The sequence below is a fragment of the Girardinichthys multiradiatus genome, chromosome 19, assembly GCF_021462225.1.
Source record: "Girardinichthys multiradiatus isolate DD_20200921_A chromosome 19, DD_fGirMul_XY1, whole genome shotgun sequence".
NCBI lineage: Eukaryota > Metazoa > Chordata > Actinopteri > Cyprinodontiformes > Goodeidae > Girardinichthys > Girardinichthys multiradiatus.
In genome coordinates, this window is record NC_061811.1 from 7,104,386 (window position 1) to 7,128,171 (window position 23,786).

The window sequence follows — 23,786 nt, forward strand, 5'->3', positions numbered from 1 at the left end:
ATCACAAACAGGCGTACGCACACGTGGTGTGCATGTCCAACTTCACACCACACACACACACACACACACACACATACACACATAGCTGGGGCCTCAGCAGGGCCAGGGTCAGACTCTCTCCAAACTACTCCAATTACCTCAGCAGTAAACACAGCCTGCCCTAGCTGCCACCTGGGAAACACAGAGGCTGTGTGTGGAGAGCTGAGAACGAGAAAGGGAGGGGAACGTTTCTGTGGAGTGGTGTGGAGGAAGTGATGCTGGGAGCCTTGAAGGTGGAGCGGCTGACTTCATGTACAGGGGTGGAACTGGTACGGCCACAACGTCTTCCCCTCTCTGTTCCCCTCCCTTTCATCGCTCCCTATTGGTTCCTTCCCAAACTCTAACATCTGGAGGGAAATGATTACTCCCGCCAAGCTGCCAAGAAGACTTATCAACAATACCACACTCTCCACAAGCAGAGGGTGACAGAAGAGGAAGGAATGAGTACTTGCAGCAAGCTTCAAAACATTTCCACACAAAATAAATTACTGACAAGAAGTTTAATCGATTCAAGTCAGCTGAAGCAAACTTGGAATATGGATCACAAACAGATCTAAAAACACATGCAGCAAACTTTATTCTGGTGTTTTTTCATAGGCAGGGCTATAAATCCAACAACTGCTCAGGCAAATGTCAGTAAATAAAGTCAGAACATGCTGTTTCTGTAGGAATTACAGAGGAAGTAAAACAAATCAATCCACGAAAAAACTTTTACTATTCATTGATGGGATACTCTATCATTCTTGGGGAAAAAATACTAAATGTGTTCAACATTTTTTCTGTTCCCTTTAATAAACAGAACATTAAATGTCTGTGCTGGAGTAAGTACATTATGTTAGCTCTCAAAACTCACTACTGTACTTTCAAAGGCAATTTTCTTTTCTCTGCCATGCTCCTTAGCTTTTGTGATCATATCTGCCAGGGGAATTAGGCCTTAACTGGATTTTCTTTTCCACCAATGACTAACAATGCAATCTCCTTCGACTCTCCTCTCTGGCTTTCTTATACCTTCAGAGCTCTCATGCAAAGCCCCTTTTCTCCTTTGCTTGCTGCTTTACTTTGCACACAGCTCTGTTAGCAGTGTGTGCCATTAGCCATGCTAAACCTACAACACACCAGCTCATTAGCATAGAAGAGAACCTGACTGCGGTGAGATTATTACAAACGTATCATGGCTGCTCCGCCCCATTACTGTCAATCCTGTAGCTTACTGAGGTACAGAACAGAGTGGCAGATTACAAAGCGAGGTAGGAAACCAGAACTAACCTCACAAGAGCAGACGCCTCAAACTGGAAAAACATTGCTCTCTCCTGTCAGAACAGAAGTGTTTTCTTCTTCCTGCCTCACGGCTGCTGCTCTACTGTGAATCTCCCTGCTCCTCCATGTATTTACCAGCTTTCTGCAATATTGTCCATATTTTATAGTTCACGTTTTCTTTTAATATAAAATGTCTGTACTTCTCTGGTTTATGTTTGGTCAGATAGTCCACAGCCAGACCTAACCACCTTACAAATGAACAAAGGTCACATGTGGGATTGCTCAAGGCTTTATTCTCGGATCACTTTTGAAGAACATCTATATGCTCTCTTGCTAAGATTATAAAGTACTGCAGCATCTCACCATAAAGACTCAACCGTATATATCTATGTCAACACATGACCTTAATCAGTCACATTGTTTTTGGTCCCAAAAATGCAAGGCTGGAGATCTAGACTCACCTTGGCTGAAGATCACAAAGCATGCAAGAAACCCTAGTGTCGTTACAGACTTGGATCTAAATTTTAACATCAGCATATAGTCTATTACCAGATCAGCCCCATACTATCTTAGATATTTTGTCAGAATAAAGCCTTTCATGTCATAACAGAAGACAGAAGAACTTGCGAGTGCTTTTATTTTCAATCGTCAGACTGATGTAATGGTAACTTTAATGGTCTATCAAAAACAAACCATTCAGGCAGCTGCAGCTAACCCAAAATGCTGCACCCAGAATTCCGAGCAACAGCAGGGAATGGATCATATTGCAGCATTCCTTAAATATCTGCAGTGGCTCCCTGTTTGGAAAAGACAGAGTTTAAAATTTTATAATTGGTCTGTAAGGCACTACATGGTCTCGGCCTGGAAAAACTTTGGTTGCTGGTTGGGTATCAGCCATGTAGACTGCTTTGGGTCATCAGTGCTCTTTTCACTGGACCCGAACTAAGCAAGAAGAAGCAGCATTTAGTTCCTATGTGCTCTGGAAACAACTCCCTGAAGATCTAACGTGCAGAAAATTTTGGTCTTGGCTTTTTATTTGTTTTAGACATGTTTGTTTTTATGTGGTGCTTATGTTTTTCTATTCTTCTTTTACTATTTTTGGTCTTAAATAGAATTTTTTTCACCCATGGTTCATTATTTTCCTACAAAACACTTTATTGCCTTGTGTATGAATGGTGCTATACAAATAAACCTACCTTGGCTAGGATAACACTGGTGGAAGCTTAGCATGTAAGGCAGTATGTTGGAGAAAAGCAGTAATTTAATCGGTAAAACGTAGTTCACTCCAACAGTTACTCAGGGGTCAAGAAAAACGGGCAACGTATGGGCAGGCGCAGTCTGTGCCCCAGACCTGGCAATAGTTCCTAGATCTATGGAGCTTATTACAGCCTTTTATTGGACTGCAGGAGAGTGAAGTGGGCTGCCCTGGTGCTGTGTGCTAACCCCATCAATATCTGCTGACAGACTTATACATAGACTCAGTGCCACCAACACTAGAACAGAGAAGAAGAAAAACAGTGGGACAGAAGAGAAATTGTTCTTCAACCAGTTACCAGCACATTTAAAGACTCACAGAGAGAAACCGTTGATTTTCTCTCATGTGAAAAACTTTGGATGTAGAAAATTCTGATTTTTATTTGACCCATTTAAAATGCGCTGGAATTTCATGTGTTAATCATTATGAGCAGATCAGAGTTCACTAATACCCTAGAAAATTAAACACAGATTTTACCTCACAATTTAGATGAATTACTAAAGGTTATCCATCTGCGTTGGCTTTGATGAACATTTGATGCCAAGTATGTCTCGCGATATCCCCATTTTCTACAGCCCAACAAACAGCTGTTCGTTTATCCGCTCCACTCTTTTAATCATCAACATTTTCCTTCATAAAAATAAAAATCTCCATCTTCCCACTTTGCATCCCCCCAACAATCTCAATCTTGCTCCTGCAACCTTTAGTGTAACCATCCGCTTTGTTCCATTTCTCTTTCTTCTCACTCCCCACCCCTGCCTTTGTACCTCATTCTGCCACACCGGCAGACGGTGTATTGTTCTGTCGCTGCGATCCTTTAATGCCATCCAATCGAGCAGGGAATATCTTGAAAGGATTTGGCCAGGGATGATTTGGGAAGTTTAAATGCTGCACGGGGATTTGCATCAGATCCAGAGATCCTGACTCAGAGCAGATCACTGAAGCCTTCTTTTAAAACTGTGATTTGAGATGCTCATGTAAGGTATTAAGGCAAACTTTTTCCTGTATTTGCACCTCAGCACACACATGAAAATACCCCTTAGCTTGTGTGTCTCAATGCGACCTGATTCATTAAGTCTAGGGCTGCCTCTAACAACAAGCAAATTCATTCGGGTTTATGGTGTTAACCAATCAAATTAGACCTTTTCTTGAATATTAGAAAAATGTTAATAATGACACCTTCAAGGATAAAATGGCCTAAAGATATAAAATATCTCCCCAGTAAATTAAACATGTTTGTTCACAATTAAAACCAAATTTTTACACCGTATAAAAAGACAACAGTGTTTTCCCTTCACTGTCTGATGTTAAACCGGACTTAACACACATTTCCGTAGCTATTTGGCCCATTTTTCCTGACAGAACTAGTGTAACCGAGCCAGGTTTGTACAAAGCCCTGCTTACACACACCTTGTCAGCTCTTTCAACAAATATTCTGTAGGACTGACCTCAGGGTTTTGTTATGGTCAGTACAAAACATTGACATTGTTGTCTGTAAGTCAATTTATGACTAATTTGCCGGTATGCTTAGTTTAAGCTTAATTTGGATGCTTTAACTTCCTGGATGATGTTCGAGATGATCCATTTTGTACAGTGCATCAGGCAACCATCCAACACATCATGAGACTGCCACTGTCATACTTCACAATTGAGATGGTGCTCCAACACTTCCAAATGTCCATACTTGTCCTACAAATGTACCAATGGTCATTATGGTCATTCACTTAAATTAAAATTTTATTAGACACAAGAAATGTCTAGATCTGTACTATAATCAGTTTTTTAAAATCCCTCATAGAGAGAAAAAGCTTTTTCTCCGAGTAGTATTTCTCTATGAATGTCACCTGCTTGCCAGTTTCAGACAGCATAATCACAAGGTTATTATGCTTTTGTTCTGAGGTTGACGATCACATCTTCAGGATACAGACCCCGTCTCCGTCCTCAACAGTATAATGGCTGGACGCTCCCATGATGTTAATCCTTCATGTAATTTTTTGAGGTGACACAAGGAATCAGCCTGTTAAAGGTGTTGCCTTAAAATAACTCCACAGGTACCTCTAAATAACTCAAACAGTTTTTAATCAGAATATCAGAAGCTTACAAAGCCATGACATCATCATTTGGACATTACCAGAATGTTTAATCATTAAACTCCTGACTTTAAAGAAAGCAAAAAAATAAAAAATAAAACGTTTTTTTTTAAATAAAATCTCTCATTATTCCGGCATTTGGGAATACTTTTGGTAATTCTAACTGATGTAAATCGGGAAAAGTTGTGTCATTTTAGTTAGTGTAGGTAAATATCTCGATTAAAAAGTATGAGTTTTAAAAAATGGTTAATATTAAGAATGACTTTTATGTCAAACGTGCTAAAACTGAACTGGAAATAAGCAGAAAATATGACTAACTTCAGTCATGAGTGCAATCCCACAAGAAAAATTATCTATTAATGTTAGATAACATCACAAAAACATTTTTCTTTTGATTTCTTAGAAAAACTACAAAATATCTGCTTCAGGACCAAAATTATTTCAAGGGTTTCAAGGGAAGCATTGAATATTTCGAGTCTTGTCACAGTGTAAAATAACCTAATTCCTCAGTCAGAACTATAATAAATAAAAACAAATGCCAATACTGTGTTGCTCTAGAAAATACATTTTCTAGAGCAACATAAACCAAAAAAATGCCAAGAGAAGAAGCAGTAAATGAATGTTGCCAGCCATTTAAGATATAACTAAATGTGATTTAGGAGCCATTACAGAACATCTGCATATTCAAGACTTTTTATTGCCTGAAATTGACTTTTGAAGAGTTTTATGCCTTTTTAAAAGGACATTCAGACACCTTATAGGCTGGTTTTGTTTTTTCTTTCGCCGATGGCTCATTATTAGTACTCTGAAACTTTAGACCTCCTCAGTCTTCCAACATTTTTTTTAACCGAGCAAGATTAGGTAAAGAAAAAAACATTTTTGTTGTAAATTAAACTGATAAAAACAATGACAAAAAAATAGTCATGCCGAGGAATTACAGGTCCTTCTCAAAATATTAGCATATTGTGATAAAGTTAATTATTTTTCATAATGTCATGATGAAAATTTAACATTCATATATTTTAGATTCATTGCACACTAACTGAAATATTTCAGGTCTTTTATTGTCTTAATACGGATAATTTTGGCATACAGCTCATGAAAACCCAAAATTCCTATCTCACAAAATTAGCATATTTCATCCGACCAATAAAAGAAAAGTGTTTTTAATACAAAAAACGTCAACCTTCAAATAATCATGTACAGTTATGCACTCAATACTTGGTCGGGAATCCTTTTGCAGAAATGACTGCTTCAATGCGGCGTGGCATGGAGGCAATCAGCCTGTGGCACTGCTGAGGTCTTATGGAGGCCCAGGATGCTTCGATAGCGGCCTTTAGCTCATCCAGAGTGTTGGGTCTTGAGTCTCTCAACGTTCTCTTCACAATATCCCACAGATTCTCTATGGGGTTCAGGTCAGGAGAGTTGGCAGGCCAATTGAGCACAGTGATACCATGGTCAGTAAACCATTTACCAGTGGTTTTGGCACTGTGAGCAGGTGCCAGGTCGTGCTGAAAAATGAAATCTTCATCTCCATAAAGCTTTTCAGCAGATGGAAGCATGAAGTGCTCCAAAATCTCCTGATAGCTAGCTGCATTGACCCTGTCCTTGATAAAACACAGTGGACCAACACCAGCAGCTGACACGGCACCCCAGACCATCACTGACTGTGGGTACTTGACACTGGACTTCTGGCATTTTGGCATTTCCTTCTCCCCAGTCTTCCTCCAGACTCTGGCACCTTGATTTCTGAATGACATGCAGAATTTGCTTTCATCCGAAAAAAGTACTTTGGACCACTGAGCAACAGTCCAGTGCTGCTTCTCTGTAGCCCAGGTCAGGCGCTTCTGCTGTTGTTTCTGTTTCAAAAGTGGCTTGACCTGGGGAATGCGGCACCTGTAGTCCATTTCCTGCACACACCTGTGCACGGTGGCTCTGGATGTTTCTACTCCAGACTCAGTCCACTGCTTCCGCAGGTCCCCCAAGGTCTGGAATCGGCCCTTCTCCACAATCTTCCTCAGGGTCCGGTCACCTCTTCTCGTTGTGCAGCGTTTTCTGCCACACTTTTTCCTTCCCACAGACTTCCCACTGAGGTGCCTTGATACAGCACTCTGGGAACAGCCTATTCGTTCAGAAATTTCTTTCTGTGTCTTACCCTCTTGCTTGAGGGTGTCAATAGTGGCCTTCTGGACAGCAGTCAGGTCGGCAGTCTTACCCATGATTGGGGTTTTGAGTGATGAACCAGGCTGGGAGTTTTAAAGGCCTCAGGAATCTTTTGCAGGTGTTTAGAGTTAACTCGTTGATTCAGATGATTAGGTTCATAGCTCGTTTAGAGACCCTTTTAATGATATGCTATTTTTGTGAGATAGGAATTTTGGGTTTTCATGAGCTGTATGCCAAAATCATCCGTATTAAGACAATAAAAGACCTGAAATATTTCAGTTAGTGTGCAATGAATCTAAAATATATGAATGTTAAATTTTCATCATGACATTATGGAAAATAATGAACTTTATCACAATATGCTAATATTTTGAGAAGGACCTGTATATCTAATGTCACTGATTAAGTTGACTAGACACACAATCCCTGTTTATATCATAAAATCTCCCATATTTAAAATTTGTTAAAAGCAGATTTGGGAACTTCATCTCATTCACAGACCATTCAATTTAGTTTGCCCCATGGGTAGAACTGAACTATCTTGTGCAATCACCAAGTGAGGAAACCATGGAGAAGGCAAAGAAAGCCAATGGTGGGGCTGAATGTTTGAAACAGTTTGCGCCATGGTCAGTGGAATGAAGCGTTGCAAGCTGTGAAAGAAGCTGAATTTGATGGGCAGCCTTTAGGCGCTCTAAATGCCGAGCTCTGCACAATCCTATTTTCCTGCCTCCAACGCCGGGGCACATTGTCACCGGAGGAGGAGACATGAAAGCAATGTGTGTGCATGCGGGTGTGTGTTCTGACTTCAAATGTTGAACCTTGGCCACAGTTCGCTTCCACCATAAGTTCAGAAATGACTGTGGGAGGATCTGTATATGTAAGACAAAAAGAAAGATGCAGAGAGACGCTGAGGTTAGGTCAGCAGTTAGTCTTTAGAGTCCTGACTGTGACTTACTTGAAATCAACCCACAGGAGTATGCACACTTCTGCATTTCCATGCCTCTCTGTAAAGGGATTAAGGGAACCTTCAAAGAGAGGCAAAAAGTGGCCGGGGGCTTGCTGGGTCCCTCTCCTTGCCACAGGAGGACAAGGGCAGATTAAAACTGTCCGGGCCTCTTAGCCAGCCTTGTTAGTGGGCCTCTTTTGCTGTGTAGTGCATTAGGGCTCTCCAATCCCCCCCTGAAGGAGCTGAGCACAACCAGGTAGATTAGGTAGGTGGTTATTGCACAATGATGTGAGGGATCTGGGTGTTTGGGGACTAAAAGGCACGTGAACGTGTGTGCAAACTGAAATTAACAGGACAGCAAATGTAGTCAAGGCAATTTTAGACATGCTGCAAGGGGCCTGCTTACACAGAATGTACCTTCACAGGGGACCGAGGCCAATTTAAAAACCTAAATAACTAACTGGACCAGTTGACCTCAGATGAACAGAATGCATAAGATGATTAGAAATAGGATGAACTCTAGGGAATATGTTAAAGACCAGTTCTATAAATAATGAGGCTGAACCCATTTACTTTTGCCTGTTCGGTGGTGAAGCCAGAATGAGACAAAACATGGTTTTACCCCAACGACACCACTGGGGGAGAAGGATCAAACATGCTGATCGGGACTAATGTTACTGCACTCAGAATCACCTCTCTGCCCTGGAGGTTCACCACTAGATCCATGAGGAAAGTGATGATTAGGCAGAAAACAGGGACAGCTGAATTCACAGAAATCACACCTCTGTGTTTCTGGTTGTTGTTTTCTCAAGCACCTGATAGCTGCTTTCTATACATAAACCCCTGGGTAGGTAAACATATAAATGTTTCATTTGGCTGATACAGATTTATGGTTCTCGTTGACCTTTGACCTGCAGATAGAGAGGATTTTTTTCCTAAGGGCTACAACACAAAGAAGAAATGTGTAGCAGCTTCTACTCCACCTCTTGCCCCTTTGAACACAAGAGAAGTATTTTTAGTTTTCTCAAGCTAGATGGAGCAGTGGTGCTACGTACTGCAGGACAGCTGGCTTAAAGAAGCCTCTCCAGTTAGATTCAGCAATTAAATTAAGTTTGATTTTGTTTAAAATATCTGTGTTATTGCCACTATTTTTCAAGGTTATCACACAATGAGAATCTTATAGAGTACATGCCTAGTCCCTAGCCCTCATCTGGTTTTTTTTGACACTGGTGTCTCCCCACCAATTTGGCAAAGAATCTGAAACTGTTTGAGAGCATGTTCTGTTTTATTCCAAACAGATTTAGTTAAGCATTTACACACAATCTGCCTTTACAGCCATTAAAATCTTTTAAAGACATGTGTTGGCTTCTACTTTCCAAGCTAGCAATTGGAGAGCAGGGGTAAAAGCACATGGAAGGTGGTGAAGATCAGGCAGGTTGTTCCCTACGGGATTACAGTTTTTTCTAAGGTCAGGAACACCTGTCTGCCCCACAAAGCTGAAGATGAGGACGGACGGCCAGATGGAGGGGTAAAGAGGAAGGATAGCAGGGGAGGAGCTCTTTGTTGCGAGAGCAGAGCAGGTCAGGTCTCCTGGCATACAAGAAAGAAGCTCACTAGTTACAGAATGTAATAATAGAATAAAAAAAACTAGACTAAAGGGGGCTTTAGGTTAGCTTCTGCTTTGCAAGTCACTCACATACCTTTTTGTGTGCTTCTTTTGTGTGTGACTGGTGCAGCAGAATCAGACATCTCAAGCCTCTTCAGTGCCTTGTAAGATGTGTGTTATTAACGGGATGAGGTCGCCTAAAGGCCACCGCAGATGGAGTAATACAACAGAGCAGTGAATGTCTTGTCCTTGCAGTTACCCGCAGAGAGAAAGAACAGCTAACTGCAGGAGAGCGAGGAAAAAATAAAAAGCAATAAGAATTTAACAAGAAAAAAAAAGAAAAAAACACACAGAGACCAGGATGAAAGATGAAGAAAGATGCTGAGAGAGAGAGCAATGAAAAACAAGGAAATACTAAGTGGTAAAACTTTTTCCAGTAAAGCTCAAGCCCTAGGTCAAGACTATAAATAATCTAGCTAATTGGTAAGTTTTCACCTTTGGCAGGTGTAAAACGGTGTTGAAGATGCAATCCCTATTCAAGCTATACAATGACTGATGGAGTTATGACAGATATTTATACTTTAATTAACACAATAACAAGCTCCAAGTAGAATTTTCTCCCCTTGATGCCACTACTTCGCAACTTCTCGTCGGGGTACTGAACACAGGAACGAGGCCACCTTTCCCAGAAGATGACAATGTTGACAGTGAGGTGAATTTTTCCCTCAATAATCTTATGTGTCTAATATCTAGTGTAAACAGGATGCATACAGGCCATAAAGGCATGTTTGATGTGATTAGTAGAAAACGTCTGAAGAAAACAGAGTTGAGGCTCAGTAAAAAAGTAGTATAAATATCAATGTACCTGCTTGAGAATAACAACAGTTCTCAATTACTTCTCACAAAGCAACACTATAAAAATACATGCAGAATTGATTATTATTGGTAAAACTAAGTAAAATCCATTTCCTGTAGTAAAACACCTCAAATATCCATTCAAATTATTCTCTTACCACATCTGCAACATTATTCGGAGGTATTTGTGCTTCTTTTTTTAAGATCCAGATGAGTAGGAGTAGATGAAGAAACTGCCTCAAACACAGGACCTTGCAAGAGTAATCATTCGCCTATATATGTGACACAACACAAAGTAGTGTTTAGATGTGGAGTGGAGGAAAATTACATTGTTTCCTTCGGTGTTTACAATCAAAAGTGCAATGTGTGGTGTGTACTTATATTTAGGCCCCCTGAGTAAACACTGAGCGTGTTCACCAGCTTTACACGAGACTGTAATTTACGGCCATTCTTATTTCTTTTTCTTTGCCAAGTGGCCCAAGCTCAGTCAGACTGGATGGATAGTGTTTGTGGACATCTGTTCTCAAGTCATGCCACAGTTCCTTAATTTGATCTAGGTCTGGACTTTGACTGGACCCTTCTAAGACATCAATGCCTTGATCTAAACCATTCCAGCTCTGGCTGTGTTTAGGGTCGTTCTCCTGAAACAACCTCTACCTCATTAAATCTTTTGCAGCTTTCAACAGGTTTTCTTCCAGGGTTGACCTGTATTTTGCTTCCATCCCGTGACCAGCTTCAAGAAAAGCATTGCCAAACCATGAAGCTGCTAACATGTTTTAAAAATCAAGACTGTGTGTTTAGGAGTGATGTGCAAAAAACTCCATTTGGGTCTCATCTGACCAGAGCACCTTCTTCCAGATATTTTAAGTGTTTCTTACATGGCTTATGATAAACTGCAACCAGGAATAGCTTTCTGGGGTGCACATCTAATAGCTGTCCTATAGAGAGATTCTTCCATTTGAGCTGCAGCTCCTCCAGAGTTACCATGAGCCTCTTGGTGGTTTCTCTGATTGAAGCTCTCTTTTCCTGGCCTGTCAGTTTAGGTGGATGGCCTTGCCTTGGTAGGTTTGATAATGGATTGAACAGAGCTCTGTGAAATGTTGGCTTATTGATTCAGAACCTATCTCTGCTTTAAGCTTCTCCACAGTTTACACAATTACACAGAGCTGGGCTCTATTTACAAATTACATGACTTTTAAAATGTTATTTTAGGGTATGAAACTAAAGCAAAACAAAGTTTCTGATTTTAATAAATTTTTTTTGTTCACTTCACAATTATGCACTACTTTGTGTTGGTCTGTTACATTAAATTCCCCCAAAAAATGTATTTAAGTCGCTAATATGTGACAAAATGTGGAGAATCTAAAAAAATTTGAATAATAATCTTACTGTTTATTGGTTTGCTAAAGGAATTTGCTCTGAAACGATTTAAGGGAGTAATGAGGAAGACTGAGCAAAGGGGAAGACAACAGCTTGAAAAATATCATAAAATCCTCAGTGAACCATTTGCAAAATAGATGATACACACAGCAAAGCAAAACAATAGAATAAGAGCTCTGCAGGAGGAGCCCAGTGACGAAGTCTCGCTGTATCAAGCAGAGGTCACAGAGTCAATTAAAAAGATGATTAACATCCATGTGGGAGGTGTGGTGTGTTCGTGCAGGTGGCATGGGCTGAACATTGTCTCTTTACACACATGCTCATACATATATTTAGATACATAATGGGAGCAGCGAATAGTACAGTCCAGACTGTTGTAACGGGTGTCCAGGGAGGTGGAGATCAGAAGGTTAATATGATCCAGCCCAACTCCTTCATTAGCCTGATGAAGGTAATAAGAGCCTGCAGGGAGAGGAAGGCGGTCAGGTGGACTAAAACCAACAACCAGACTGCATGGTTGTACTTGGTTACTACAACAGCTGTTATTAATACTCCAGTTTTTACTAAACGGAACAAAAATAGATATTTTCAGAGATGTTTGAGTCACATTTACATGAAAAATGTCCTGTAAGAATTAACCCTCTGTTTACAATGACTGAAAGTATGAACTTTTTATAGTTTAAAGAAAAAAAACATGGATTACTGAGCCAATCAGTGAACTCAACGATACATGCGAGCTTCTGATCATGAATACAGGTTGATCTGATGCATGAATGAGAACACAGGGAGGGGAAGTAGATTAAGAGCAAATAAGATGGGAATGGTAGTGATAGGTAGGCCTAATAGACAATAAACATCATTAATTGGTGAAGCACACATGGATGGGTGCAGCCAGATGGTGTTTTGTACTCATTTGTCATACACTGCTGACGGAGAGGGAAAGAAGGCGAGAGCAGGAGCTCGAAAAAGAAGAACAAAAAGAAGCGTTTACAATTCCAAAGTCAGAACACAGTAGCCTCAAACAGACTTCACTGTTTAAATCAAGTTCTGCATCATCCTCCCCGCCTGCCTCCCCAGACGGAGCGGTTCTGATGGCGCTGCCATGGTACACTCTGCCAAGCCGGATGCATACTGGTGAGTACAGAAACAACACCCCATAGATAGCCAGGCTTGGCATCCATTAAGGTCCATCTGTCTGCTTTAGACAAAAAACACTATCTACTTTATCATCGAGAGCAAGGGACAAGGAGGGAGAAACTTAAGGATTCAAAGCTCAGCTAACGTATTTTTTATGATCACATTAAAACAATGGAATAAGTATACCGTCTGAGCAAATAGTACCTACACTAAAACCCCTTAGGAAAAGTTTAAAAATAGACCTTAAGAAAACTGTGACAGGAAAATGGATTGAAATGTGTGTGGAGTGAGGGGAGGGGGGGGGGGTGCAAAAATGGGATCAGTATGCTGGGCTCAGGGGGCAGGACTGGGTTTCCACAAATGGAGATTAGTGCTCCAGGCCACTGTCTGGCCAGGCTGCTAGCACCCTCACTTTGTTCTCGGCAATGACAGTTTCATTCGGGGGGTGGACGTCTTCCATGTTCACAGTGCCTGTAAGTTTCTGTGGGCTTTCTTCATCCCAGATCTTTCTTATGCTTGGTTCATATACAGTACAGACCAAACGTTTGGACACACATTCTCATTCAAAGAGTTGTCTTTATTTTCATGACTATGAATATTGTAGCTTCACACTGAAGGCATTAAAACTATGAATTAACACATGTGGAATTATATACTGAACAAAAAAGTGTGAAACAACTGAAAATATGTCTTATATTCTAGGTTCTTCAAAGTAGCCACCTTTTGCTTTGATTACTGCTCCACACACTCTTGGTATTCTGTTGATGAGCTTCAAGAGGTAGTCACCTGAAATGGTTTTCACTTCACAGGTGTGCCCTGTCAGGTTTAATAAGTGGGATTTCAAGCCTTATAAATGGGGTTGGGACCATCAGTTGTGTTGTGCAGGAGGTGGATACAGTACACTGTTGATAGCCCTACTGTATACATTGTTAGAATTTGTATTAAGGCAAGAAAAAAGCAGCTAAGTAAATAAAAACGAGTGGCCATCATTACTTTAAGAAATAAAGGTCAGTCAGTCCGAACAATTGGGAAAACTTTGAAAGTGTCCCCAAGTGCCGTCGCAAAAACCATCAAGCGCTACAAAGAAACTGGCTCACATGAGGACCGCCCCAGGAAAGGAAGACCAAGAGTCACCTCTGCTGCGGACGATAAGTTCATCCAAGTCACCAGCCTCAGAAGTCGCAGGTTAACAGCAGCTCAGATTAGAGAACAGGTCAATGCCACACAGAGTTCTAGCAGCAGACACATCTCTAGAACAACTGTTAAGAGGAGACTGTGTGAATCAGGCCTTCATGGTAAAATAACTGCTAGCAAACCACTGCTGAGGACAGGCAACAAGCAGAAGAGACTTGTTTGGGCTAAAGAACACAAGGAATGGACATTAGACCAGTGGAAATCTGTGCTTTGGTCTGATGAGTCCAAGTTTGAGATCTTTGGTTCCAACCACCGTGTTTTTGTGCGGCGCAGAAGAGGTGAACGGATGGACTCTAGATGCCTGGTTCCCACCGTGAAGCATGGAGGAGGAGGTGTGATGGTGTGGGGGTGCTTTGCTGATGACACAGTTGGGGATTTATTCAAAATTGAAGGCATACTGAACCAGCATGTCTACCACAGCATCTTGCAGCGGCATGCTATTCCATCCGGTTTGCATTTAGTTGGACCATCATTTATTTTTCAACAGGACAATGACCCCAAACACACCTCCAGGCTGTGTAAGGGCTATTTGACCAAGAAGGAGAGTGATGGGGTGCTGCGCCAGATGACCTGGCCTCCACAGTCACCGGACCTAAACCCAATCGAGATGGTTTGGGGTGAGCTGGACCGCAGAGTGAAGGCAAAAGGGCCAACAAGTGCTAAGCATCTCTGGGAACTCCTACAAGACTGTTGGAAAACCATTTCAGGTGACTACCTCTTGAAGCTCATCAACAGAATGCCAAGAGTGTGTGGAGCAGTAATCCAAGCAAAAGGTGGCTACTTTGAAGAACATAGAATATAAGACATATTTTCAGTTGTTTCACACTTTTTTGTTCAGTATATAATTCCACATGTGTTAATTCATAGTTTTGATGCCTTCAGTGTGAAGCTACAATATTCATAGTCATGAAAATAAAGAAAACTCTTTGAATGAGAAGGTGTGTCCAAACGTTTGGTCTGTACTGTATGTGGGGCCGTGCTCAAAGATCAAGATTGGCCAAGTCCTTGTCAGTTTGGCTGTGTTCAGCTTGGGGTCATATTTTAGGCACAGATGGGACCGGATGTTTAGAGAAAAGCAACAAACTGACACTTAACATGGGCATAAACTCTTTAAGCAGCTGACTTTTCACTCTACAGCAACAACGTGATCTCTCAGAAGACACGAGGTGCAGTAGTGAGGGCTTGTTTTCAACGGTAACACTACATTTACATATAGGATTTAGGATTAAGTCTTCTTAGGATTTTCAGCATCAATCAAGATGGGAAGCAGTAAAATTCTTGTCATCTTTAGCGGATTTGAAGGACTGTGCCTCCAGATGTTTGGTTTAGGAAGACAGCACAAAATAACAACAAAGGCAATTTAAATGTTTGTCAGTATGACCTTCATAGGCAGGTACCGGTTTCTGGTCTCCGGTTTACTGCGGTTTCCAAACCAGAACATTTTCTCCATCATATCGCTTCTTTGGCACAAAGTGCTTTAAAGAAATGCCACAGAGAGTTTCCAGACAGAAGTGACCAGACTTCTCGCTGTTTGCATAGATCATAGACTAGCACTTGTTCACTGCTGGTTAGCTGGCTGAAAATAACCAAAACAAGAAAGGCTCAAACCTTTCCATTGCTTGCAAGAAAGGCCCATTCAGCTGCTTGGAAATATTTCTGGCCATGAACAATAAAGAAACTCAAGGTGTAAAAACTAAAGGGAGCAACACATGTAACTCTGTTGTAAAACTACTGTCGTCAACCTAAAATGACTGAGAAAAAACTGCTCTAACGTCTTTTGAGGGCAACTCTGTTCATGACTTTTCACGAAATGTTTGACCTCGTTAAGATCAGAAGGGGAAATACTGGCTGCCTTGTAACCTACAGTGTTTCAGTGCACAGCCAGGACCTTCAATGAGGGCTACGGTTAAAGTTCTGAAGCCAAATGCTAGTTTTACATTTCATGAGTCATCAGTGTTTGTGGCAATCTTCACTGTTGACAAGCAAATATTTATCATTCAGCAGAAGAATTTCAGTGTTTGCCATCTGGATGTTATTTGACATGGGTAACACAACGTAGCAGAAGATCACTGATGGCATATGGAGATAATTCAGATGGAGTTGGACTTGAGCGACTGCATGTTTACCCCAGACTTTTCAGAACTTTGGAAATAGAAGATTTCTTTCATTGGCCAGTGTTTTTCTGTCCATCATGGGGCACCGGCTACCCAGAGGCCAAATATTATTTTACTCTTTAGCACTTCCAGGGGCAGAGAGGCAAAGTGGAATGGGCTGTTCAGGATTTATGCATATGCTGTTGCTCTCTGAGTGGAGGTTACCTAAAGTGCAGCGCGGCTTCGCTGCAGGCTCGGTTTGAGGGCCTTAACGAGAGACTCAAGCGATGAGCGGAGCATTTTAGTGCTGTGCATAGACGCACACGTAAATCCTTTTCTCTTTTTCTTACTGAGAATGTGTGTGTGTGTGTACGCAGTAGGCTGGGATCAGTTAAATAAATCCACACTTGAAAGAGGAGCTCAATCAAGCTCTCACCCATCTCCCTCCTTTCTGCTTCTCTCACCTCAGCGATGCTTCGCTGCTCACAGTTCATTTAGAGTTGAGGAGTTCAGGGAACTAAAGGGCAAAGGAACAAAACCAGGGGCAAAAGAGAGCAAGTCGGGGTATTTATACGTTCACATCAATACTTTTATCTGGATCTCCACTGACATCCAGTAGACCTCTAAAGTGAACACCCTCCAGATGCAATGAGAGATTTTTACAAGTAAAAACTGACACTGAGGATAATTTTCAAAACTTTTGAACCCATTATTGTGATATATATGGTGTATGATTCAACTAAACACAAACAAACCTGTTAATGGGCAAATAAATACAAGCACATTTTTATTTAACTGCATCATTCAGTCTTCTTAAATATTGCCACGCGTTGGTTGATTGAGCAATATTTGCTTGCTCAAATCTCTCAGATGGCGAGGAACCGACAACTACTTTGTCCCCCACCACAGATTTCCTGTAAGATTTAGTTTTGGATTCAGGCTAGGACTTTTGTCATTTTGGATATAAGCTTGAAGTCACTGTAATGTGAAAAACTGAAGCCTATCTTCACCATTTAGCAAACACCGTAATGCTTTGGGTCAAAACGGACTGGCGCGGTGCTGATGGTGTAGGGGCGAAAGCGCGCGACCATGTGCAGAGGCTATAGTCCTCGAAGCGGCTGTTCGAGTCCCGGACCTGGCGACATTTGCCGAATGTCTCCCCCTCTCTCTACCCCTCTTTCCTGTCTGCCTACTGTCAAAAAGAAAAATACAAAATAAAGGCCACTAGTGCTAAAAACATATCTTCAAAAAAAAAAAAAACTGACTAAAAATATCCCCCATTAAAAAACACACACAACATGATGCCTCCACCAAGATGTTTCCTGAGGGTATGGTGTTCTTGTGGGCAAAGCAGTGTCTCATTTGTTTGTACCCTTTGGAAATGTGGCCAACACTCTCCTACAAGGTTTTGGTAGATTTTAGCCAGGCTGGATTATTTTATGTAAATTAGTAATCATTGGTTTAAGCGCATACAAGTTTATGTACCCGGTTGCTTGTTCACTAGTCCACCTGGCATTTTAAGAGGGGTGTAGAAACTTCTAAACCACGATGTTCAGAGCATGTTTTCTGCATTACTTAGTTGTCAGGATGATCTTGTCTTGTTTCTGATGGCGAAGCAATGACTCATTCTGCTTTTATCAAAGCCATATAGCTTATTTTTTCCAATAAAAATAAACTGTTAAAAGCCACAAATACAAAACTGCACAAAACGTTACGACTGCCTTGTTTTCTGGGGTTCAACTGGTTTGTTAAAAAGAAAGCCTGGCTTGGAGAAACTCCGATATGATTATTTAAGCAGCAGGTCACAGTTTGTGGCAATATTGTACATTTTATAATTAAAACTGTGGTATTGAATTTTTTTCAAATGGGTAATATCGGTATTTTTAACCATTCTCTTTGACTTTGAATCCAGACTGGAAGTAAGCAAACTGATGAGTATGCTTAAAAAAGACCCCGAAACAAGTTCCCTAAAGTTAGTAGAAAAATTTGAGAAAAAGGGTTTCATTAGTGTCAGGTTTCTCGCAAAAAGCCTTGAAGCTGCTTCCCCACGTTGGAGAAATAAAAAGAGCTTCTTTTTTAACCCACCCAGAGGTTCAGGTAATGACTCACAGCCATCTTTGATGTTCTCGTTAGGACGCAAAATGCACACACAGTAGATTCCTCAGAGTGAAGATGCTATTTTTATGGCACTTGATTACATGAGTTTCATATTCAAAGAGCTGTCAGTGGTGTAAAAGTGTTGCTGTGAATGTATCATAGATGATTCATTTAAGACATGGTTTCATTGTGTGCTCACATGGGCAAACACACAATAATGAAAACTTTCCTCAAGCACAAAGAGGCTGTGGATATGTTAAATATTCTGGGTCTGAAATCCTTAATAGCATTAAATAGATTCATTACACAGAGCGATGCCTTTCAAGGGCTCACTGTGGTTAATTTGGATGATTTTGGTTTACTATTAAAGAAAACCCAGAATTCAGTTTCTTGGAAAAAAGTACAATATTACAATAAAAACTATGCTGAAAAAGACAAATGTTACATTATAGCACTACTAGGACCTGCACCATCACAGAGAAGCATGCTTAGTCATGGATAAAGAAGCCACTTGTCCAAGAGGGCTGTTTCTAAGCATATTAAAAGGAAGGTTGAGTGGCAGGAAAAAATAAAGTAGACGAAGGTGCAAAAGCAACTGGAATAACCGCAGCCATGAGATGATTCTGAAGCAGAAGCTATTCATGAATTCGGGGAGGATTATTACCTGTATGCCATAATCATTAAAATTTACAGAAAAAGAAGTATAAAATGCTAGTTGCACTTTTAGAAGAGATTCACTGAAACTAAATAACTTTTGAATGACTTAATTTGCTTATATGCATCAGTAAATCTATTTGCCCAAATGAGCTGAGCAAAAAACTAAAACAGTTCTAGATGAGGCCATTTTAGGAGGTAAAACTAAACCATTAGCCACTAATATAGCATTTCAGTGCGAAATATAACAAGCACTGGGAAACATGAACAAATGAGATCGTTGGCTGGTCAGAGAAAACACAAAAAAACATTGCATGCTGGAAGAAAAATTCCTCTTTTAGGTTTCGTTTGATTTATCAAAGTTAAAAAGCACATGTAATCAAAACATTATTAAAAGGCAGCAAAGTAATAATGTTGCAGATCAAGTAATGCAGCATATTTCCTTTAACCTTGCATGCTTGGCCAGGTCCATCCCAGCTCTGTCCGTTGCCACCTGGAGGCAAACCGGAACCCTCAGCTGCTCCGTCCACCTGTTCCTCACAGCTAAAGCACAAACACCAACTCCATGCCAACAAAACTACTAGCAGCCATCACCAGGAGCACAGTGTTCAGGAAGTCTGGCCAGAGGGGAAGCGGAGATGAAATGTGGCCGGCACCGGAGGTGTGTGCAGCTAGCAATCACTTTCCACTCAACTGGAGGAACCACCAACCTGTTCCCCTCGACTATATATGGAAGTAAACAGGATACTAACAGTGGGGTTGAATTATTGGGCCATATGCAGCGGCATTATTCTGTTATGAAAATATGGGACACTTTCCCTGCACATATTAAAGTCCTTCATCTTTCTGTGACATCCAAATGATGGAGGACAACAGGGCAAAGGCAGCTGGGAGTTCATCAACAGTGTAAAGTATGTAGAAGCTTCAGTATAAAATGTACTCACAGCAGGTACAAGGAGCTTCTTGACTTCCTCTACTGCTCTTCTCATCTTGGTCTCAGCTCTGTTCTGTGTGTCTTCAACTGTGATTAGGACGTGAAGGTCTTCATTTAGGTGTTCCCAGTTTGGCTTCCCTCTGTTCTGCTCCTCCTGGACAGAAACACAGAGCGAGAGAGACAGTGAGTGAATGTGACAGCGCGGGTGTGCTGGAGCACCAGTGCAGTAACGCTGCATTATCACAGAGAGCAGGAAAGAGACGGGTGTACACAGAGGATGAAGGACTGCTGCGAGAAAAAGCAGGATGACAGGACCGGCCCGTTAGTCAGCTATTTAACTGTAACTTTGAAAGGACACCCTTCTTTAATAGATCCCATGCTTCACAGAGACAAAGATGACAGCAAGCCCTGCAGCAATTAATATCAGTAGAGATGAATGGATGCAGGGATCAGTGAGATGTATCTGGATTTCAACCTACATTAATGCAACTTGTTGGAAAGGATTTATGATACAAGCAGTTCAAAGTTCTGCGTGGATTATAATCAGAATATTAAAGTTTCTCTCACATATAGTCAGAAAGTATTACGGAGAATTCTCTCTTTATGAAACTGGACAAACATAAAAACAGATGTACAGAAAAAGCAGCAGTGCAAACAAACCTATCAATAAAACCACTGTCTGGATAGGTTGCAAACCCTTGGTAGGAAAATTCTGTAGTAATTCTAATTAGCAGCTTATCTTTCCTGTCAGTCAGATGGTATTAGTCACTGCTGCAGTCTGTGGTTTACCTTCACACCACGCATGCAGCTGCTTTTGTCTGCTTACATAATGCAGTACTGACCCTCCCCCACCTGTTGCTACACCCCAACCATCAGCTGGCTACTGTGTTATTACTGCGTTATTACTGTTATACTTGGCTTGTGTTGTAAGGAGAACAGTCAGTCATGGTGTGGGACAGGGCTGCACAGTATATCACGCATATGCCCTCAAGGCAGTGTCAGTGTGGGCGATATAGGACTGGGACTGAAGACAAAGAACTACTTGGGATGCAATATTTGTAATCCAAGAGTCATTTTGGTTTTGGAGGCTGATGTAATATTTAGCCTGTCGAATGGAGTCTCGCTGCAGCAGATGCCCACAGATGACAAACCCCAAAATCCTAAACATGACAGAGATTGAGAAGCACAGATGAAAAAGCGGAGAGAGGAAAATGGGGATTTTTCACAACAGATATCATCATCGCAATATTTAACAATAAGATCACATCACATGATTTTCTAATGTTGTGCAGCCATGGCGTGGAAACTGAAGGCGTGCTGCCCATCACTTATATAAAAGCAAAAGTGGTTCAAAACTACGGCTGGTGAGCTATGAGCAGCATGTCTGTAGAGCAGCTGACTGCAGGCTCTACCTGAACGGAGAACCTTAGCAATTAATCAGCTAATATCATCTTGTTTTAACTGTGTTTATTTTGTGAGGCCAAAACAGCAACAATGTTCAATATCTGTGGAGTAAGTTATTTTATATTTTTCCAGGGCTTTAATAATCCTAAAATTGAATTAATTGCACAGCAGCAGGAGTAAATGTTGTCGGGCCCATGCCTAGTAGAGGGAAACGTTTCATATTTACAGGGTTTTAAATAAAACTTGCCACTTATGTCATGCCATAAGGCACATAACAGGGCTGTATGGCATGACATTTTACAACAAAATGACTCATTTTGGAGCTGAGGTTTATTTTAACTTAAAAAGCATCAAAACAAATGTTGAAATGCCAATTATTGATTAAATGAGGACAAAAGTTAAATTAAATATTTATTTTCCACAAAAAAAATCCTGAACTCAGTTTTCTGTTTCAACTGGGTCAGAATCTCAGGAAGACAAGTGCTTACCCCCCTGTTGGTGGTGCCGATTTGTAGAGAGACTAGTGCTGAAAGTCGGGCTGTTTACCTCAATCCACGTAAACTTCAGATCACAGCTTATTTGAGAGTAGTGAGTTACTGTGAGGGTGTCTAATAATTAACAATACATGGCGGTGCTCTGCAGGCGTCCCGCCGACATCATTTCTATACGCTCAGCAACAACTGCAAAGTAAAAGAGAGCAGGCACGCACGCACACACACAGCTACAGTCTGAGCTGAGTGCCACCCACCTGCTTTATACTCCACAGAGAGCTGTTGCCATGGCACTGCTCTTTACAACACAGACACACACACAAGTTAGTTCAATATTCTGCTCTCGTTTACCCCTTTTCTGCATGTGGGTGGGGCAGCGGCGGGAGCAATGGGGGCCAGTTTAGGAAGCAGAGCCACTATTTTATTCTGCTGTATGGCCTGTTAGGGGGAAAAGGCCACTGGAAGGTTGATCAGCATTTCAGACAGGCGGGGCTCATGTCTACAGGAGAATTATGACAATAAATAAATACATCTGTGCATTCAGTTACAGACTGTTGAGCCCCGAGTATTTAATTTGAGCTCAGTCAAGCAGTAGCTCAGTTTGGACTGTAGTCAATTAGAGTTGCAGAAGGTGTCCTAATATGCTAGCAAACCTTCTCAAAACGCAAATGCACCCGACTCGCCATGACAAGGTCACTGCGCACCCTCTGAAAGAAAGTGACAGCATGACAAACAGGATGAGGGCCAGAGAGGGAGGCAGGTTAGAAAGGTGAGAACAGAGATGAGAGGAAAGACGAGAGCCGGGAGGAATACTCTGAAGTGTCCAGGCTGGGCAAAAACAAATGCCCTGACAAGAACGGCATAAAGGGCGGCAGACTTTGGGAAAATATGTAGCATGACTACACGGCACGGAGAGAGCACTGCGTTTAGAAACAGAACAAGATCGAGGAGTGGATGCTTGTTGGGTACGGTGCCCAGCTCTGTGTAAGTGCACCTTTAATTAGAACATTTATTTATTTCAATTCAATTCAAAAAGTACACACAGGGTGTTTATGTTTGTTATTTTACAGCTAACAGAAACTAAATTTTCATTCAGTTTTTCCAATACAAAACGAGTTGTAAAAATGAAATTCAGCCTTCTGAAAAGTATCTCCATGTACTCCGCAATGCTGAGGTGTTCTGGAAACAGGTTATTTTAATAGCAGTGTTCAGCTAGTCTCCCAACAATACTCCATAGATTATCTGTGTGGTTTTGGTCAGGCCAGTTTGCTGACCAATCACACATAGTGATACTAAGATCATTAAAACAGGCATTGGTACTTCTGGCCGTGTATGCAAGTACCAAGTCCTGCTAGAAAAAGAAATCAGCATCTCCATAACGTTTTTCACCAGAAGGAAGCAGGAAGTGATCTGAAACATCCTGGTAGACCTTGGACTTGATAACACAGTGGTCCAGCACCAGCTGATGGCTTGTCTCCCAAAATCGCCCCCTATTGAAAACTTCACACTGTACCTGGATCTCCAAATGAAACTGAAGTAACTTGGATTGTTTCTGTCAATGTCAGCCTTTTTCCTTTCACTGAACTTTCCAATGATACACTATACTGCCAAAAGTATTGGGTCTCACCACCAAACACCAAATCAATGAATTCTGGTGTTCCAATCACTTCCACAGCAGCAGGTGTGGAGAAACCTGACGGGCCTGCAGAGTCCTGACCTCAACCTTCTTGAAGATCTCTGGATGAATTGGAGCAGAGGCTGCAGTTCTGCTTTTCTCATCAACAATGAACACACTCATAAACCTTATTTACAGAATAGTTCAAGTTGCTATTGCTGGGAAGGGGGATCCATCAACAAATTGAACCATAAAGGTTAAGAATAGGATGTCACCAAAAACCTGTACATGTAAAAGTAGACAAATACTTTTGGCAGTATAGTGTATGACTGGATGTAGCGAGCCTCTTTAGCAATAAGCTGGTTTACCATGTTCTCATTACCTATTAATGCAGCGGATATGTTCTGAAGTACATGGATACACTTTCCAGCAGGACAACAGTTTTGTGTTAAAATATATTTTTGGTCGTATGTGAGCTATTTTCCTGAGAAACTAAATGTCGGTTTTTCATCGGCTGTAAGCCGTAACCATTAAAATGACCAGAAATAAACACTTGAAATGTATCATTCTGTGTGT

The 23,786-nt window shown here is 41.2% G+C and overlaps 1 protein-coding gene across 7 annotated transcripts in view; it reads right to left on the bottom strand.

Annotated features, from left to right (window-relative positions):
* Positions 1-23,786, bottom strand: part of qkia (QKI, KH domain containing, RNA binding a) — a 96,158-nt gene that overhangs the window by 22,301 nt on the left and 50,071 nt on the right. For all 7 annotated transcript variants that reach the window (XM_047345825.1, XM_047345829.1, XM_047345827.1 and 4 more), the window contains exon 4: positions 19,711-19,854. In XM_047345825.1, the coding sequence (XP_047201781.1) occupies positions 19,711-19,854 (144 nt within the window). The remainder of the gene's footprint in view (positions 1-19,710; positions 19,855-23,786) is intronic.